General features: G+C 43.9%; 1 protein-coding gene across 12 annotated transcripts in view; it reads right to left on the bottom strand.

Moving 5' to 3' along the window:
• NTNG1 (netrin G1) overlaps positions 1–13,351 on the bottom strand; it is a 155,811-nt gene extending 142,460 nt beyond the window's left edge. For 3 of the 12 annotated variants that reach the window (XM_054073206.1, XM_054073208.1, XM_054073209.1), the window contains exons 1-2: positions 12,506–12,828; positions 6,045–6,752 (exon numbers count right to left, since the gene is read on the bottom strand). In XM_054073206.1, the coding sequence (XP_053929181.1) occupies positions 6,045–6,290 (246 nt within the window). In that variant the 5' untranslated portion in view covers positions 6,291–6,752; positions 12,506–12,828. Of the gene's footprint in view, positions 1–6,044; positions 6,753–11,566; positions 11,752–12,101; positions 12,331–12,505; positions 12,832–13,018 lie in introns of those variants that run through there. The other 9 variants (XM_054073210.1, XM_054073211.1, XM_054073203.1 and 6 more) reach the window with 8 other exon arrangements.
• Positions 13,352–13,627: the final 276 nt, after the last annotated feature.

The raw sequence follows: 13,627 nt of genomic DNA, 5'->3' as shown, positions 1-13,627 counted from the left end.
TAAAAAAACTGAACAGTTTTGATAGTGATTTACTGGGGAATCTTGATGTGTGATAATGAATAAAATGCAAATCTTTTTTACTGGCAATCCTCAGTTTTGATTTATGAGAAATTATTAATTTTTAGATAGCTCCCAGTTGGAAGAAAACAGATTTTACCAAACCAATTTTTTATACGTGCTGTCATTAATTATATTCCTTTTTTTTTCTCTTTTATGAAACCAAGAACGCCTTCACCAAGAAGTCCGAGGAACAAGGTGCCTTTGCGGTGTCCGCAGGCAGGCTGCTACCAAAGGCACAGGTAGGCTGTCTGTCACTGCCGTGCTGACCAGTGGGAGGGAGTGTTGACAGCACAAGCAAAGGGCTCCTCTGGTCTCAGGCTGGAACGCAAGGACCACAATGGTACTTTAATGGGAAGAGCCATGTCAGTCCAGCAGTGGCAGAGTCCTGCCCTAAGCAGGGGAGAAGAAAAGGGACAGAGGGGCCGTAGCTCACCATATAGGTCTTACAGTACTAGGAATGGCATGAAATATGCGATAACTTAAGAAGAAATGCCTAAATAAAAGCTTTGCTCCCTGAAAGATAAAGTTCTTTCCAACAGTGACAAAGCAACACTTGCATTAATTAAATGTGCTCCAAGGAGTTTAAAATAGATGAATGCAGGTATTATAAATAAAGTCTGCAAAACTGAGCTGTACATGCTTTTAAAGTATACAATTGCAAAAATCCACATTAAACAAGACAGTAACAGTAACCTCACCTTTAACTCCCTGCTCCAGTTCTACCCCATGCTGCTTAATAAGATGGCACAGATGGAACTAAAATGAAAGATTGCATGTCCTTATTCAGCCCATAAAAGAAAAAAGCTTTTTTCTTATCAGCATCTTGATGGTATTGTTCAACACTGTTTTAAAATGTCTTACCGAAGAATGCATGTATGCACACCAAAATGCTCTGAACCCCACAGTTTTCTTTCACATTTTGATTTATACATTACTCAGATGAATATCTGTTAATTTAATTATTTCAGTAAACATAATAATGGTATTGCTAACTACACTATGGACCATTTTCCCTTTTTTTAAGGAATATGAGCCTACTTGTAATTAAAGGAATGCTATGTTAATGATGCTGAAAGTCTCAGAGGGAAAAATTTAATGTCCACCTCATAATATTATGCCAGAATACATGCACAGAAGACTTTTTAATAATCTTTGTTTCTTAATTTAGTTTTGATTAGCTATGAAATACAGAGTAGCACTCAAGGGCTCAAATTTCTACCGTCATCAGCGTTTCTGCTCTATAAATTGTCCAAACTCACAGGTCTCTGGTCTGCAGGCTTCTTTTCAAGCCTCTCTTTAACCTATGAAGAAAATTAGCTGCAGGCAGTGATAATTGCTGACAATTTTATAATTTTTTAGCCTTTGGGATATGGGATGGTGTTATATTAGCTAGGTCTAGCCATAAGCAGAAAATAGTATTTTTATATTGCCATTTCAGTTGCAAATACAGGTTGGTAACGTAAATTCATCTTCAGTTTGCAAATCACAGCAACAGCCACTAGGAGTCTCCAATTTAAATCGATGATGAATTTAGACAATAATCCTGGCTACAGTTTGAATGCAAATCCCGTGCTAAAGGCGGGGTATCAGCACAGGGTTGAGACAGCACTGTGGTGCTAGGAACCCTGAGCTGCGCGCAGCATCGTGGGGGCTCTCGATGCTCACACTCGGGGTACAGCTGGAAAATGTTTCAGAAACAAAGAAGTCACAAGTCACCTATGCACTACTCTTGAAGGGAAAAGATGGGGATGGTCATCAAAGTCATATTTACGTATTTTTATAACTGGACAGAGTTTTGTAACTCTGTTTTGTAACAGGCGCTGACAAAGAGGGAAGTAGATTTCACCAGCTGTTAGTTACTCCTAGGGATTTAACGGAGATTTATTCTATAAACTGAAATGCTGTAGACCGCAAGACCTAGCACCCCCAGGTACAGTATCTCTACAAAGTGAATCCTGCAGTTCTGAAAGCATGACGAGGCTTCTTTCTCTTCTCTCTTCCCCTCTCCTCCCAGGCCAACTAAGCGTAAGTGTATGGTGCCGGACACGCTCCTACCAAAGCCAAATGCTCCAAGTTCATGAATTACAAGACCCACAGGAACAGTCACACTGGCTCAAATGCTGTGACCATCCAGTTCAATCGTGTGACAAATAAAGGACAGTGAAATTTCCTCGAAGGAACGCCACAAAAAGCAGTTGTGCATCATCTGCCAGCATGTGTGCCTCATTCTAAGCAGCTAGAGATTGCTTTAAAATCTACAGGGAAGCCAGAGGTTACCTGTCAACCAAGGGGCTGGTTATCCTGCAGGCAGGAGGAGTATTCCCCATTAGGGAAGGATGCTGTCACAGCCTCCTTACAGACACAAGCAACACCACAGCCACAAACTGTGAGCATTCACTGCTCTAAGCCATTCATATGTTTGTAAGTTTCTTTCATGCATCTCTCCTCTAGAGCAAAAACCTTTCCCAAGCCCTAACAATCCTGAGTGACTTTAAAAATCATGATATTTTAAACAAATAATAATTTGGAGGGCTATTTATTTGGCTTCTGCTTTTTTGAGATTCTGTTTCATTTTCAAAATTTTCTCCACAACCAAGGACTAAAGAAATAAAAATGAAGTTTTATATGAAAGCTGAGAATCTCACATAATCACTGGACTCCAGGGGTTTGAGGCTTCAGAATAATCTCACGAGTTATCAATACCGAATGTCACCAGAAACTATGATGTTATTCTCAGAACAGATTTCATAAAAGCAGTTATGGGATAGTTTTTTTGCTGCATGGTCCGTGTAATACCTATGGATGCAGTCTGGGAAGGACAACACAACGGTGTGTACAAGTGGTAAGCTGCCACGTGCCGAGTTTAGCAACCAACTAAAGGCACATTGCATTTTGCAACAAATCTGCATATGCAAAACCTTGTTATTTGGTTTGTCAACTAAACAAGCTCACAGAGTAAAAATTCATAACGACCTTGTAAGAGCATTTAACTCTGTGGGGAATATACAGAAATGAGGAGGAAGCAAATTTTACCATTAACTCCCATCTCTTCTGTACTGTGTGCTTGCGTGTGTTGCAGTGCGTGATTGCATTGTGTGTTATTGCAGACTATTATCATCTCCCTCTCAGATTGCTTTAGATTTTACCATAATCTCCCAGCAAGACTTGAGTGAATCTCTCAGTCTGCTTGTGTTTTAGGGATGTAATCTATGCTACACTGATGGCTGACAGACTCAACAGCTAGTACCTTAGTCCTTATAAGTCTGTGACAAACAGAAAATGACTAAGCCTGATCAGAGTACTGATATGGAAACAAAACAGGAGGCTGCTTCTCTGACCTCCTCTTCCTGCAGAAGCAGGCTCGGTTGTTTGGTACCCTTGCTTATTATTGGGATACCCAAAAGGACCCTGATCTGTAAGGAATTACCAGAAAGCAGTTGAGCTTTAACCTGTTTTCAGTTATAAAGCACTGGTACACAGGTTCGGCACACAAATATCCAATACTCACAATAATAAACTCAAACAATTGTATCAATCAGTTCATCACTTTGCCATGCTGAAAAGAAACCTCTGAATCTCTATAGTTTCAAATTTGGGATTTTTTAGTGCAAGGACATACCTAGCAGAAACGCACTCTTTTCCACTGCCCACGTTCTCCAAGCATGACAGTGCTATCTTCTTAACTCATTTTCTAAAACTAAAAATGAACACAAAAATCAAAGATCTCCTCACGGGGAAACATCAAAGACTCAGTCCTACGAATATGTAAAATCTTGTTTTGAAAGAAATGTGTTAATTTCTACCTGTAGCTTGTAGTACAGGTGGACATGAAGCCTTTTTAGGGAATTGTGGGCTCTGCTGCTATGCAGCACCTCAGGAACATAAAACATTTCTGTCATTTGTCTGATGTTTCAAGCAAGTCAAGCCATTAGCAATGTGTTTGGGAATGTAATGTATAGGTACAGTATACGTTTATACTGAAAGCAAATACAGCAGTTCATCATCCAGGAGTCAGTCACTCTACATTCACATCACTAAATACACTCCCTCACTATGTGTGCTCTCTCCTTCTCCCCAGTTCTTGTTTCTCTACACCTTATGTCAGGATTTTGGTGCCTGCCTGCGTCTCAAGGGCTTAAGCAGCAAGTGAGCTACACCCATCGCCTCAGGTGATTCCTAAGCAAACACATTCCCTACCACAGCATCAAGAGTCCTGGCACCATTTTTAATACATTGATTTAATCAGAATGTCCTTTTAAAAATTAATTAAAATCATTATTCTAACTAGAGTGGACTGATAAATAAGGCATTCAGAAACTTAGGAAATTACAACAGGAACTGCTGCAATGTTTATCTGCACTAAAAGGAGGAAGCAAAGTTTCTTTTGCATTAAGAACTTTTGTTATTCACTATACCGTGAGTTACTAAATGTCACTGGTTGAGGGCTAAATCACACCTATTACTATTCCTTACTATTCCGAGGGAGAATATACATTTCAAGATAAAGACTGTATTATATGGAGCATGTTGCTTCTATTTGTTTTTAAACAGTGGCTGCCTGAAGCTGCCTGGAGGTTTAGAGTGTCAAAACCATGTCAGCAGAGATGGATTAGTGGGCAGAAAGCAAGTGGTGCGGTCAAAGGTTTGCAGTGAATGTAATTTATTCACATAGCTCCACAATTTATCACGTGGCTATTACCATAATGTATGTGGGAAGCAGCTGCATGCGTGCAGATAATGACCTAAATGTATGTATGGTTCGACCTGAACTCCTTACAGAACAGTAGTGGTTGAAAATGGTACTATAAGGCATTTAAAAGCAAATTTCCTTCCTGTGATGATGCTGTCGCACAGCGATGATGGTTCGTACGCAAGCAAACAAATATCTTTTAAACTTTTCTCTGTTATGATAATCTAACTTACCAGAACTCATTGGCTTTTCAAATATAAATTATGTAGGTAATGAGATGTATGTTTCCAATACTTTATTAATAGATGTAAGTACATATGTTTTGCATCTCTAACTCACACGTTCTAGTTAAGGAATACTGTATTTTCCACTCAATATTGAACAGAAATATTCATTGGCAAAGAAAATTAATTTTCCATGTTTGCAGTGACAAACAAGTTACCTACAAGTTGAAGATTTTCTTTACCTTAAACGACCTCTTACAGCACAATCTATCAAACACTTATGACTGGCACTTCAGTAAATGGCTGATATATATAGTGTCTGCTTGGTTTCTCATACCTGTATGATTATTTTCCAAGCCTAACATTTCCAAAAGTAGTCTCTAATTTTAGGAACATCTAAGTTAAGGATCTTGACTTTGGTCTCTCTTAGTTGGCCTACCATTTCAGTTGAAGAAAGGTGTCAGCAGCTGGGAGACCTACCCCCCGGCCCTCTTCCCCCCAACTTCCCCCTTTTCCCCCCAAAGGGTTTCTCGCTGCTCTGCCTGTACAGGCAGGTGGGGATGCACGGGGCAGCAAGGCTCCAGTGATGCTGCCTGTGGCTGGGTGGGCTTGCTCAAAACGCTCCACCAGCCCAGCTCCCATCACTTTTTAACCTTTCGCAGTTTGAGTTGATAAGAACCGCCTCATGTTTGGAAATCATGCTGAATTACACCACGCTATGATGCTTTCAGGCAATCATGTTGAAACTAATTCACTCAAGTCTTTCTTGATCCAGGCAAACACACTGCAGTTAGGTGTTAGCGCACTAAGAGTTTTATGCCGCTTTCTTTCAAGTAATTAAAAGTTGATCTAAAGAGATCCTGAATTCAGACAAAGGCAAGCTAGTGAAGAACATTTCACTGCCCAGCTCAATGTACCACTTGGCATTGTGTTCAGCAGAGCCTTTCACATTCGGAATGTGATGCAGATTTTCCTGGATACTTATACATGTGCTATTAGGGCTTCAATTTTGAAGGCATCTATTGCAAACATATATCCACTAACAATGCAAAATGAAAAGCTTGCCTTACCATTGCACAGAAAGTCTCAGGAGGATCTCCACACGTTATGTCAGGGGGATCCAGAGTCACTTTTACATATTTGATCATGTCTCTGGCTTCCGGCTGGCAGGCCATGTAATCCCATACTTTTCCCTCTTCTGTGTAAATCTGAGTCTTACACACGTCATAGTGTCCCCACACGGAAGGGTAGTGCTGCATCATGGAGGACACGGTAACCCAGAGGGCGTGAAGTGACAGGAATCTTGACAAATACATTTCTAAATCCTTTTACGTCACCTTTGTAAGGATGTTCGGTACCGGTGTACGTGCAGTTTATAGATTACACATATATGTACATATACATGTATATATTTCATAAAATAGGTTTCGACTCAAATGTGAAGCATTAGGATAGGGTGTTTGTTTCACTAAGTTGAAGACTTTGGTAGAAGCCAGCCAGACCCCGATGACAGCCTTTCACAGCAATGCAGCGCTTGTCCTTTGTTTTTTAACTTATCTGTCAGGGCTTCTTGTAAAAGATGTCCAATAGCGGATAATAATTTGTGAAGTCGTGGATCTTGAGCTACACTGTCGATAACCCTGAGTGATTCTCCGTGTTCAGGGCTTGCAGGAGATGCCCAGCTGCACTGATAAATCGGTATCTGAAGCAAAAGGATGAGCGTCTACAGGCTGGTGTCTGTTTCCCATCAATCATTCTTTTCCTCTGGCACCAGCACCCTTTTAGAAACAATAAGAGTTAAGAGTTATTGTCCAAGAATCAATGCACTACAAAATATATGATATGTTGACATTTTGAAGGTTTGATGCAATATAAAGCAAATTGGTATAATATGGATAACCTTTACTGTGGGTGCTGTGCTAGAATGAACAAGCTACCAAAATCATTCCCAGTGAAAAGTATTTTGACATAAGGGATTTAACTCTTCTCTAACAGCGACAGATTTATAACATTCCGGGTGAGTTACAGGTTTCTACTTTCAGAACTGTATTTTCACCTTAGCAAAACTAGAGAGCAAACTATTGAACTCTACCATTGCCCATACCGTGCAGGGAGGCAGGGGAGCGGGGAGCAGCAGGAAAGCTCTTTTATTAAAGTGACACAGAGATGGGTATTGGTGCTACCAGGTGCTGATAGACTCTTAGCAAGACCACCTCAGTGAGCTTCAAAAGCTTTACGCATTTTTTAAATTTCTCATTAGCACTGGAAGCGCTTTGCTCACTTTTCTTTCATTTTTTTTTTTATTTGAACTGTGATTTACTGATCACACTACTGGTAAACTACTGATAAAGATAATGGTTCATTTGTAGCTTTCTGTAAGGATGCTTTCCCCTTCTGTTATGACGGTGTTGTTTTCCTAGGTTTGGGGATGGGGGTACCTGTGTACTCGGCATTTATTTCATAGCAGGTATCTCCCCTTTCCTCTCCTCAGAAAGCAACTAGAAATTCCCTTGGTTTTTATCACCCCAGTCATCATATTACCTGTATAAAATCCTAGGATGTTATTACGACAACTTAAAATACAGTTAAAAATACTAATCATGCAAGAGGAAAACTGCAAAAATGGAATAAGTTCCCTAAACATGGACAAGAAAAAACGAGGCTAAGAACTTTAACACATTTCTCCCAGCCTGTGCCCAGCATCAGCCCGTGCCAGCCAAGTATGGGCAGCTCAGGTGCTGGGCTCTGTGCAGGAGGAGGGTTCCAGCCAGCTGCCGCGGCACCTCTGAACTCTTTTTGTCTGGATGCTAAAATCTAAGCAAGCCCGTCAGACAGACGTTAAGAAACAACTGTTAAATCGCCACTTTCTGCAGCCCACTTTGCTTGTTCCCAGTTTTAAATTATGCCCAGTATCACAAACCCACCTATATCCCAAAACCACAGGAAGCGTTATGTGACTTGGTGAGCTCCTTGGCATGTCACTTTGGTGATATGCATTTCAAAATTTATCTTCAGAGCTATTCACAAATGGCCTCCCTATATTTAAGTAATCTTCATCATAAACTGAGCTAAACTACAGACACTACGAAATGCCAACAGATGGTTGAATTGTGTTTCCATAGCAAAGTAATTTACAATAATTGCCGTAAGGACGTAAATGAAATTTTCCATTATATTCATTAAGTGTTACCACACAACTCCCATATATTTTATAAGAATATGCAGAGAATGTCTTAATTTTCATGCAATAACAGTTCTCAATTAGTTCAAATATATTTAAGCTTCAAATCTGAATTTGACTCAGAACCAGAAATATCTAAGACCAAATTAAAAATAAATCTTTTTAGGAAGCACACTGTGCAGCACCACTGCTTTTTTAGTGACCTCACATTCTTTTTCGTTTTCAGTGTGAATGCTTACTTATTATTTTGGACTTCAGTAATCCAGAGAACACTTTCCATAGCACTCTAAAGTCACTTCCTACTCTTTTCTGCGAGTCCTTTCCAATATATTTCACTATTTTGCAGGTGAAAAAAATCACCCTTCCCTCCCCCCCAGCTTAGAAGTCATTATACAAAAGGGAAACAACTGCCCTGCTGAAAGAAAAAGTCAAAATACTATACATTTGTGACAAATCAAATTGTACTGCATATTGGAGAAGGCTTGATCATAGCTGGAATAAATATTAGGTGAATATTATGTTTCTGTCTAGAAATAAGAAGTTATGGAGTTTAATTATCCTTAGACTACAGACCTGTATATTCAAGCAAAAATAGATTTGTTTGCTTTAATATTTTCCTTGCTAGCTCTTCAGTTACCCATAACCTTTTGTAACTGCTGAGACTTGGATCTACTAATAATCAGGACTAAAATAATGTGAAGCAAGCTACTACCTTAACACACTGTGCTGAAATACTTCCCATATAACGAATTCTCATTAAAGTAAGCTAGAGTCATAATGATGGTCGTTACATGGAATTATAGACTATAACATTGATCGAATTTAGTGCACTGACAAGGAAAAAGTGCAGAGGAGTACAAGACATCTGAGCATTAGGCAGCTGTAGCAGTGTACGAAAGACATTCCTGACAAGAAGCAGCCAATTATAGCTTAAATTTCTGGCATATAACCAGTTCTGATTAATAGTTTTCCATTACATTACAGACATATTATTAATGTATTAAAAATGTCAAGCTTTGGCAAGAACTAATACAGCATGGCTCAGTTAGTCTGCAATATCTTCTTTAATGAGCTTCCATTGATACAGAGAAAGATATTGACCAAAGCACATTAAGGATCATATGCTGAGCACTACTGGAGTTTTTCTGATGGGGCTATACCATTTGTCTTGCTTGTATTTATTCCTGCAGAGTGACTCAGTATATGCATTCTACATTTCAATGCTCTATTGCTAAGGACATCTCTATTTAAATAATTCTGTAAAAAACCTGTTTAGAATGAAATTTCTAAAGTTTACAGCTGTACCAGTCGCACAGCGCTAAGCCTCCAGCTGTAGGCAACACAAAGCAATGTTTTTTCTACCTAGTCATGCCTGTGCATTTGACCTTACAAAAAAAGCAAACAAATCAGGAATAACTAATGTCTGGTGCCCCAATTCCCGGCACCCTGCAGCGTTCTGCTAGTTGCACACCCTGGGTGTTGGGGATCCAAAGGGATGGCAAAGAGGGAGCGGTGTCCTTACTGATCGAGAAGAGCATCCTGCTGGAAGGATGTTACCTAATGTATGCAAAGCCTCCAGAGCATTCCGCTCCTGCAGATCTCCTTTGTGGGGCAACAGCGGTATGAACTGCAGGACGTTTCGGGCCTTGAATGTTCCCATGTGCCATAGCCTCTGCAATACGGAAAACACTGGGGCAACAGTGCTGAAGGCAACTTCTGCTGTCTCTGCCTTCCCCCAGAGCGCTGCTCTGACTGCAAAGCGCTGGGCATTTGGGCCACAATGGGTACGGTAGAGCTGTTTGAGTAGAAGGGCTAAAATCACTGCTGAAAGAGGCTCTGAGCATCCCTTTCCAGGTGGTAAAGTCACACTTCATGCAGCATTTAAATTCTGCGTTCTGAGCAGGTATCCCCTTCACAAACCAGCTGAAATGCACCTGAGCAGAATCGGTGCCGGTCAAGAACTTAAGTTCTCGTCAGGGGTTGTTAGCAAACACTCCTCCTACACCTCCCTCCATCAACATGAAAATCCACCCCCTTCCCCACATCCTTCCCTCCGCACACGCCGTGTCGCTGGACGCCTCTCACGAGCTCCCCGCTGGGAAGCCCCTCTGCAGACGGTACAGGTGGGCTCCTGGCCTCCCGCTTTGGCAAACAGCAGGTATGTGAAGGAGGTAATAAAATAACAAGTGATTGCCTTTTTGACAAAGCGTGCACTGCCACCGTGCACGAGTAAGAGCGAGAGCCAAACTCAGCTGTTATAACGCACGGCAGCCTGAGGAGAACCGGCTAAAACCATGAAGCGAGGCAAGGAGTCCTGCCTGTCACCTCCCAACACTGGCAGCTGCACAAGTTTTTTTTCCTTCCAAAGGAAACACGTTTCAAGTTTGTATCCCTAAACAGCTTCACCAGATGAATGTATCTAATCAAGCCAAGGTAAAAAGATCCTTTGTGCCCACTCCAGTTATTAATTATGTAAAGCCAGTTTACAATGCATGAAATAATGTGAATTATAAAACAGAACTAGTCCTCATAGCTGCAGGTTATAACAATTAATAAAAAGCAAGCGTTTTATAAATTGCTACACCTAGACAACTTGAGAACGTGCTACATACAGAGCTCCACTATTTTAAAAAATCCCACCAAACCTCTTTTATAAATGCAAAATTATTCAACTTTGCAAACAAGAAGGAACCTTGCATTTAACGACTTAATGCACACTTTCCATCATACTTGCAAGAAATACAGTATATTCCAAACAATTGCTGTGGTGCCTTTGCTGCTCCAAATGAAGTTTAGGTTCTATTTTTATCCAGCTTATTTAACTATTTAGTAGAAACAGATTTCTTCGCCTCAGGAGGAATTTAAAATGTCAATATCTATTGGCTGAAGAAAATAAAACACAGCATTCTGCTACCAAAAAAACCCTGGGATATGGCACTATATTTAAAAACATTTCTGGCTTTCCCACATCATTCTTTGCCAAGTGACACCTCACATTACCGCTGCCATTACTCGCTGGCTATTATCAGCTGTCAGCATATGGAATAAAAGCACTTCAGCTATTTAAATATTAGAGGCTTTGTATATAGGTGGTATAAGTTTTTCCTCTAGAATCTTTATAATTGTGGCTTATTGCCTTAAATACCTCTGCACCTAGCATAAATCTGTTCTGCAAGTTTTTCCTCTCAGGAGTTAAGGCTGTTGCAGGTTTTTTGGTGGTTATTTTTCCCCCTCAGTAAGGTAACAGATGCTCCTCAGGCAGCGTATCCGGGGTGCTGAGCTACCAAGCTCTCAAGCTGTAGTGGAAACTTACAATTTTCTAACAGTAAGTTCTTAGCCTCAAAACTGAATGAAAATGAAAGAATGACAGGACTCTGATTTTGTTCTGTGCTATCGCCAGATTTTACATACGTAGCTAGAAAGTTGGTGCCGCTTCTTATCAGTGTCACAGGGCTGTGGGTTGATGGCAAAGTCCATGACTCCGTGAGAATACTGCCACTAACTGCTGGAAACTCTCTGCCAAACATCCTTCAGAGCTCCAAATATATCCCAGAAATCAACCTTTATTTTTTTTCCAAATGAAAAAAACAACCCAAAACCCCTCCAGAGCAAAAAAAAAAGGAAAAAAAAAAAAAAGGGGAAAAAAAAAAAAGAAAAAAAAAAAAGGAAAAACCCCCAAACCAGCAAACAGCCAGGGAAAGTTCTACTGTGTTTCTCTTCCCTTCGCCCGGCTGCTCAGGCCACAGCTGCTCATCCTCAACCGCACGGTCCTTAGGCAAAGACAGTGATTTATTCCCTCTTTAAAAGCATCTCCACCGCTTGTTTCACTCTGTCTCCGCTACCATCTCCACAGGGGCGAGGCTGCTCCTAACGCTTCAGATCCGGAATCTCTAAAAGTTGATTGCAGAACAATAAAAGTCTTATCCGGCTGAGGCCACAAACGCACCGACTCGGGGAGCGCGGGAGCCTCCGCTTTATCGGGTTCGGCGGCTCCGCGCTGCGGGGGGCGGTTTCTCGGGGGGGGTTGTGGCCGCGCGGTCGGAGAAGCGGCCGATTCGATCGCAGGCGGGGAGCGGGCTCCGGGCCGAGCTGTGCCCGTTCCCTCCCGGGCCGCCCCCGCCCTCCACCACACGGGACTCCGGGTCTCCCTCGCGGCTCTCCCTCCGCCGCGCGGCTCCGCGGAGGCGCCGCGCAGGTTCCGCCCCGGCGCGCCCCGCCCCGGCCGCGCTGCGCTGGCGGGCGGCAGGGGGCGCGCGCCCCGCGCCGATGCGCTCCGAGCCGCGGGGAGGGGGGGGGGGGGGGGCGCGGCCGGCTCCGCGCGACCCCGCGCAGCCCCGTCCCGGCACTCACCGCGGGCGCGGGGGGCTCCCTCGGCGCTGCCGCCGCTTCCCTCGGCAGAGCCGCGCGCGGGGGCGGCCGCCGCCGGCCCGAGGCACTTGTCGGCGTCGAAGTTTGGCGGGGCGCGGCGGCGGGGCGGGCGCGGGGCCGCGGTGCTCCGGAGGGGCGGTGCGCGCAGAGCATCGCCGCGGGCGCTGCCCGTCCGGCCTCCCCCCGCTCCCCCGCCGCTCCGGGGCGCGCGGCTCTCCGGGCAAACTTCGGGCGGCGGCGGCGGCTCCTCCTCACTTCGGAGCGACCTCCCCGCGACTGGCGGCGAGCGGGGCGGCGGCGGCTACCCCACCTCCGGGCCCCGGCGCCGCCGCTGCGCCCACCCCCCCCGCCGCCCCCGCCTCTCGGGCCGCGCTGGCCGCGGGGGCCCTGCGGAGAGCCGGTCCCGGCGCTGCCCGCGGCACCGAGGGAGCGGCGAAGCGGAGCGGAAGCGTTACTTGCGCTGCCGCGGTGCTGCCGTCACCGCCCTTCTCGTACCGGTCCTTCTGGGCTCCAGAACGACGCGAAAACTCCGGCCCCGCATCCTGCTCCGCCCGGCTCGGTTCCCTCCCGTGCCCGCTCCGCTTCTGTCATTTAAACGAGAGACCTACACAGTTCTCCACTTTAGATTTCTACATAGCTAAAACTAATAACGCTTAGCGAGTCCCGTGTAGGAACTGCTCGAGCTCCCGGGGTACTGAATTTGACCGGCTCCACGTGCCGCACCGGCTCTACTGAGGATGCTCAGGCGCTGCGTTTATTGTTTGTTTGCGTGTTTAGAGGTGTTAAATGTGTGTGTGTAGGCAATGATGCCGTTGTATCTGCTTGACAAGATTTGGCATTTTGAAATGCTGGGATGTAGCCAGATGAAATGAAGCAGTGGATTTCTGGTAGAATGAGAGACTTGTTCTCTGTTTGGGCTTTGCAGCTTGGTGGGTCATACACCACTGTCGCTGGCAGGAGCTGTTGAGAAGGATGTTTTACTTCTTCCCCTAATGGACAGGTAAACCAGCAAAGTAAAAGAGATGCCTTCTAGTTCCTCCCAGCTTTTGTTTCCCTGTGTGGGTGGTGGTGTTGCTTCTCTTTCCATTCCTTCTCTGGCATTTC

The sequence above is a fragment of the Cuculus canorus genome, chromosome 8, assembly GCF_017976375.1.
Source record: "Cuculus canorus isolate bCucCan1 chromosome 8, bCucCan1.pri, whole genome shotgun sequence".
Classification (NCBI taxonomy): Eukaryota; Metazoa; Chordata; class Aves; order Cuculiformes; family Cuculidae; genus Cuculus; species Cuculus canorus.
The sequence above is the reverse complement of the archived record's forward strand: the minus strand, read 5'-3'. Positions and strand labels throughout refer to the sequence as shown.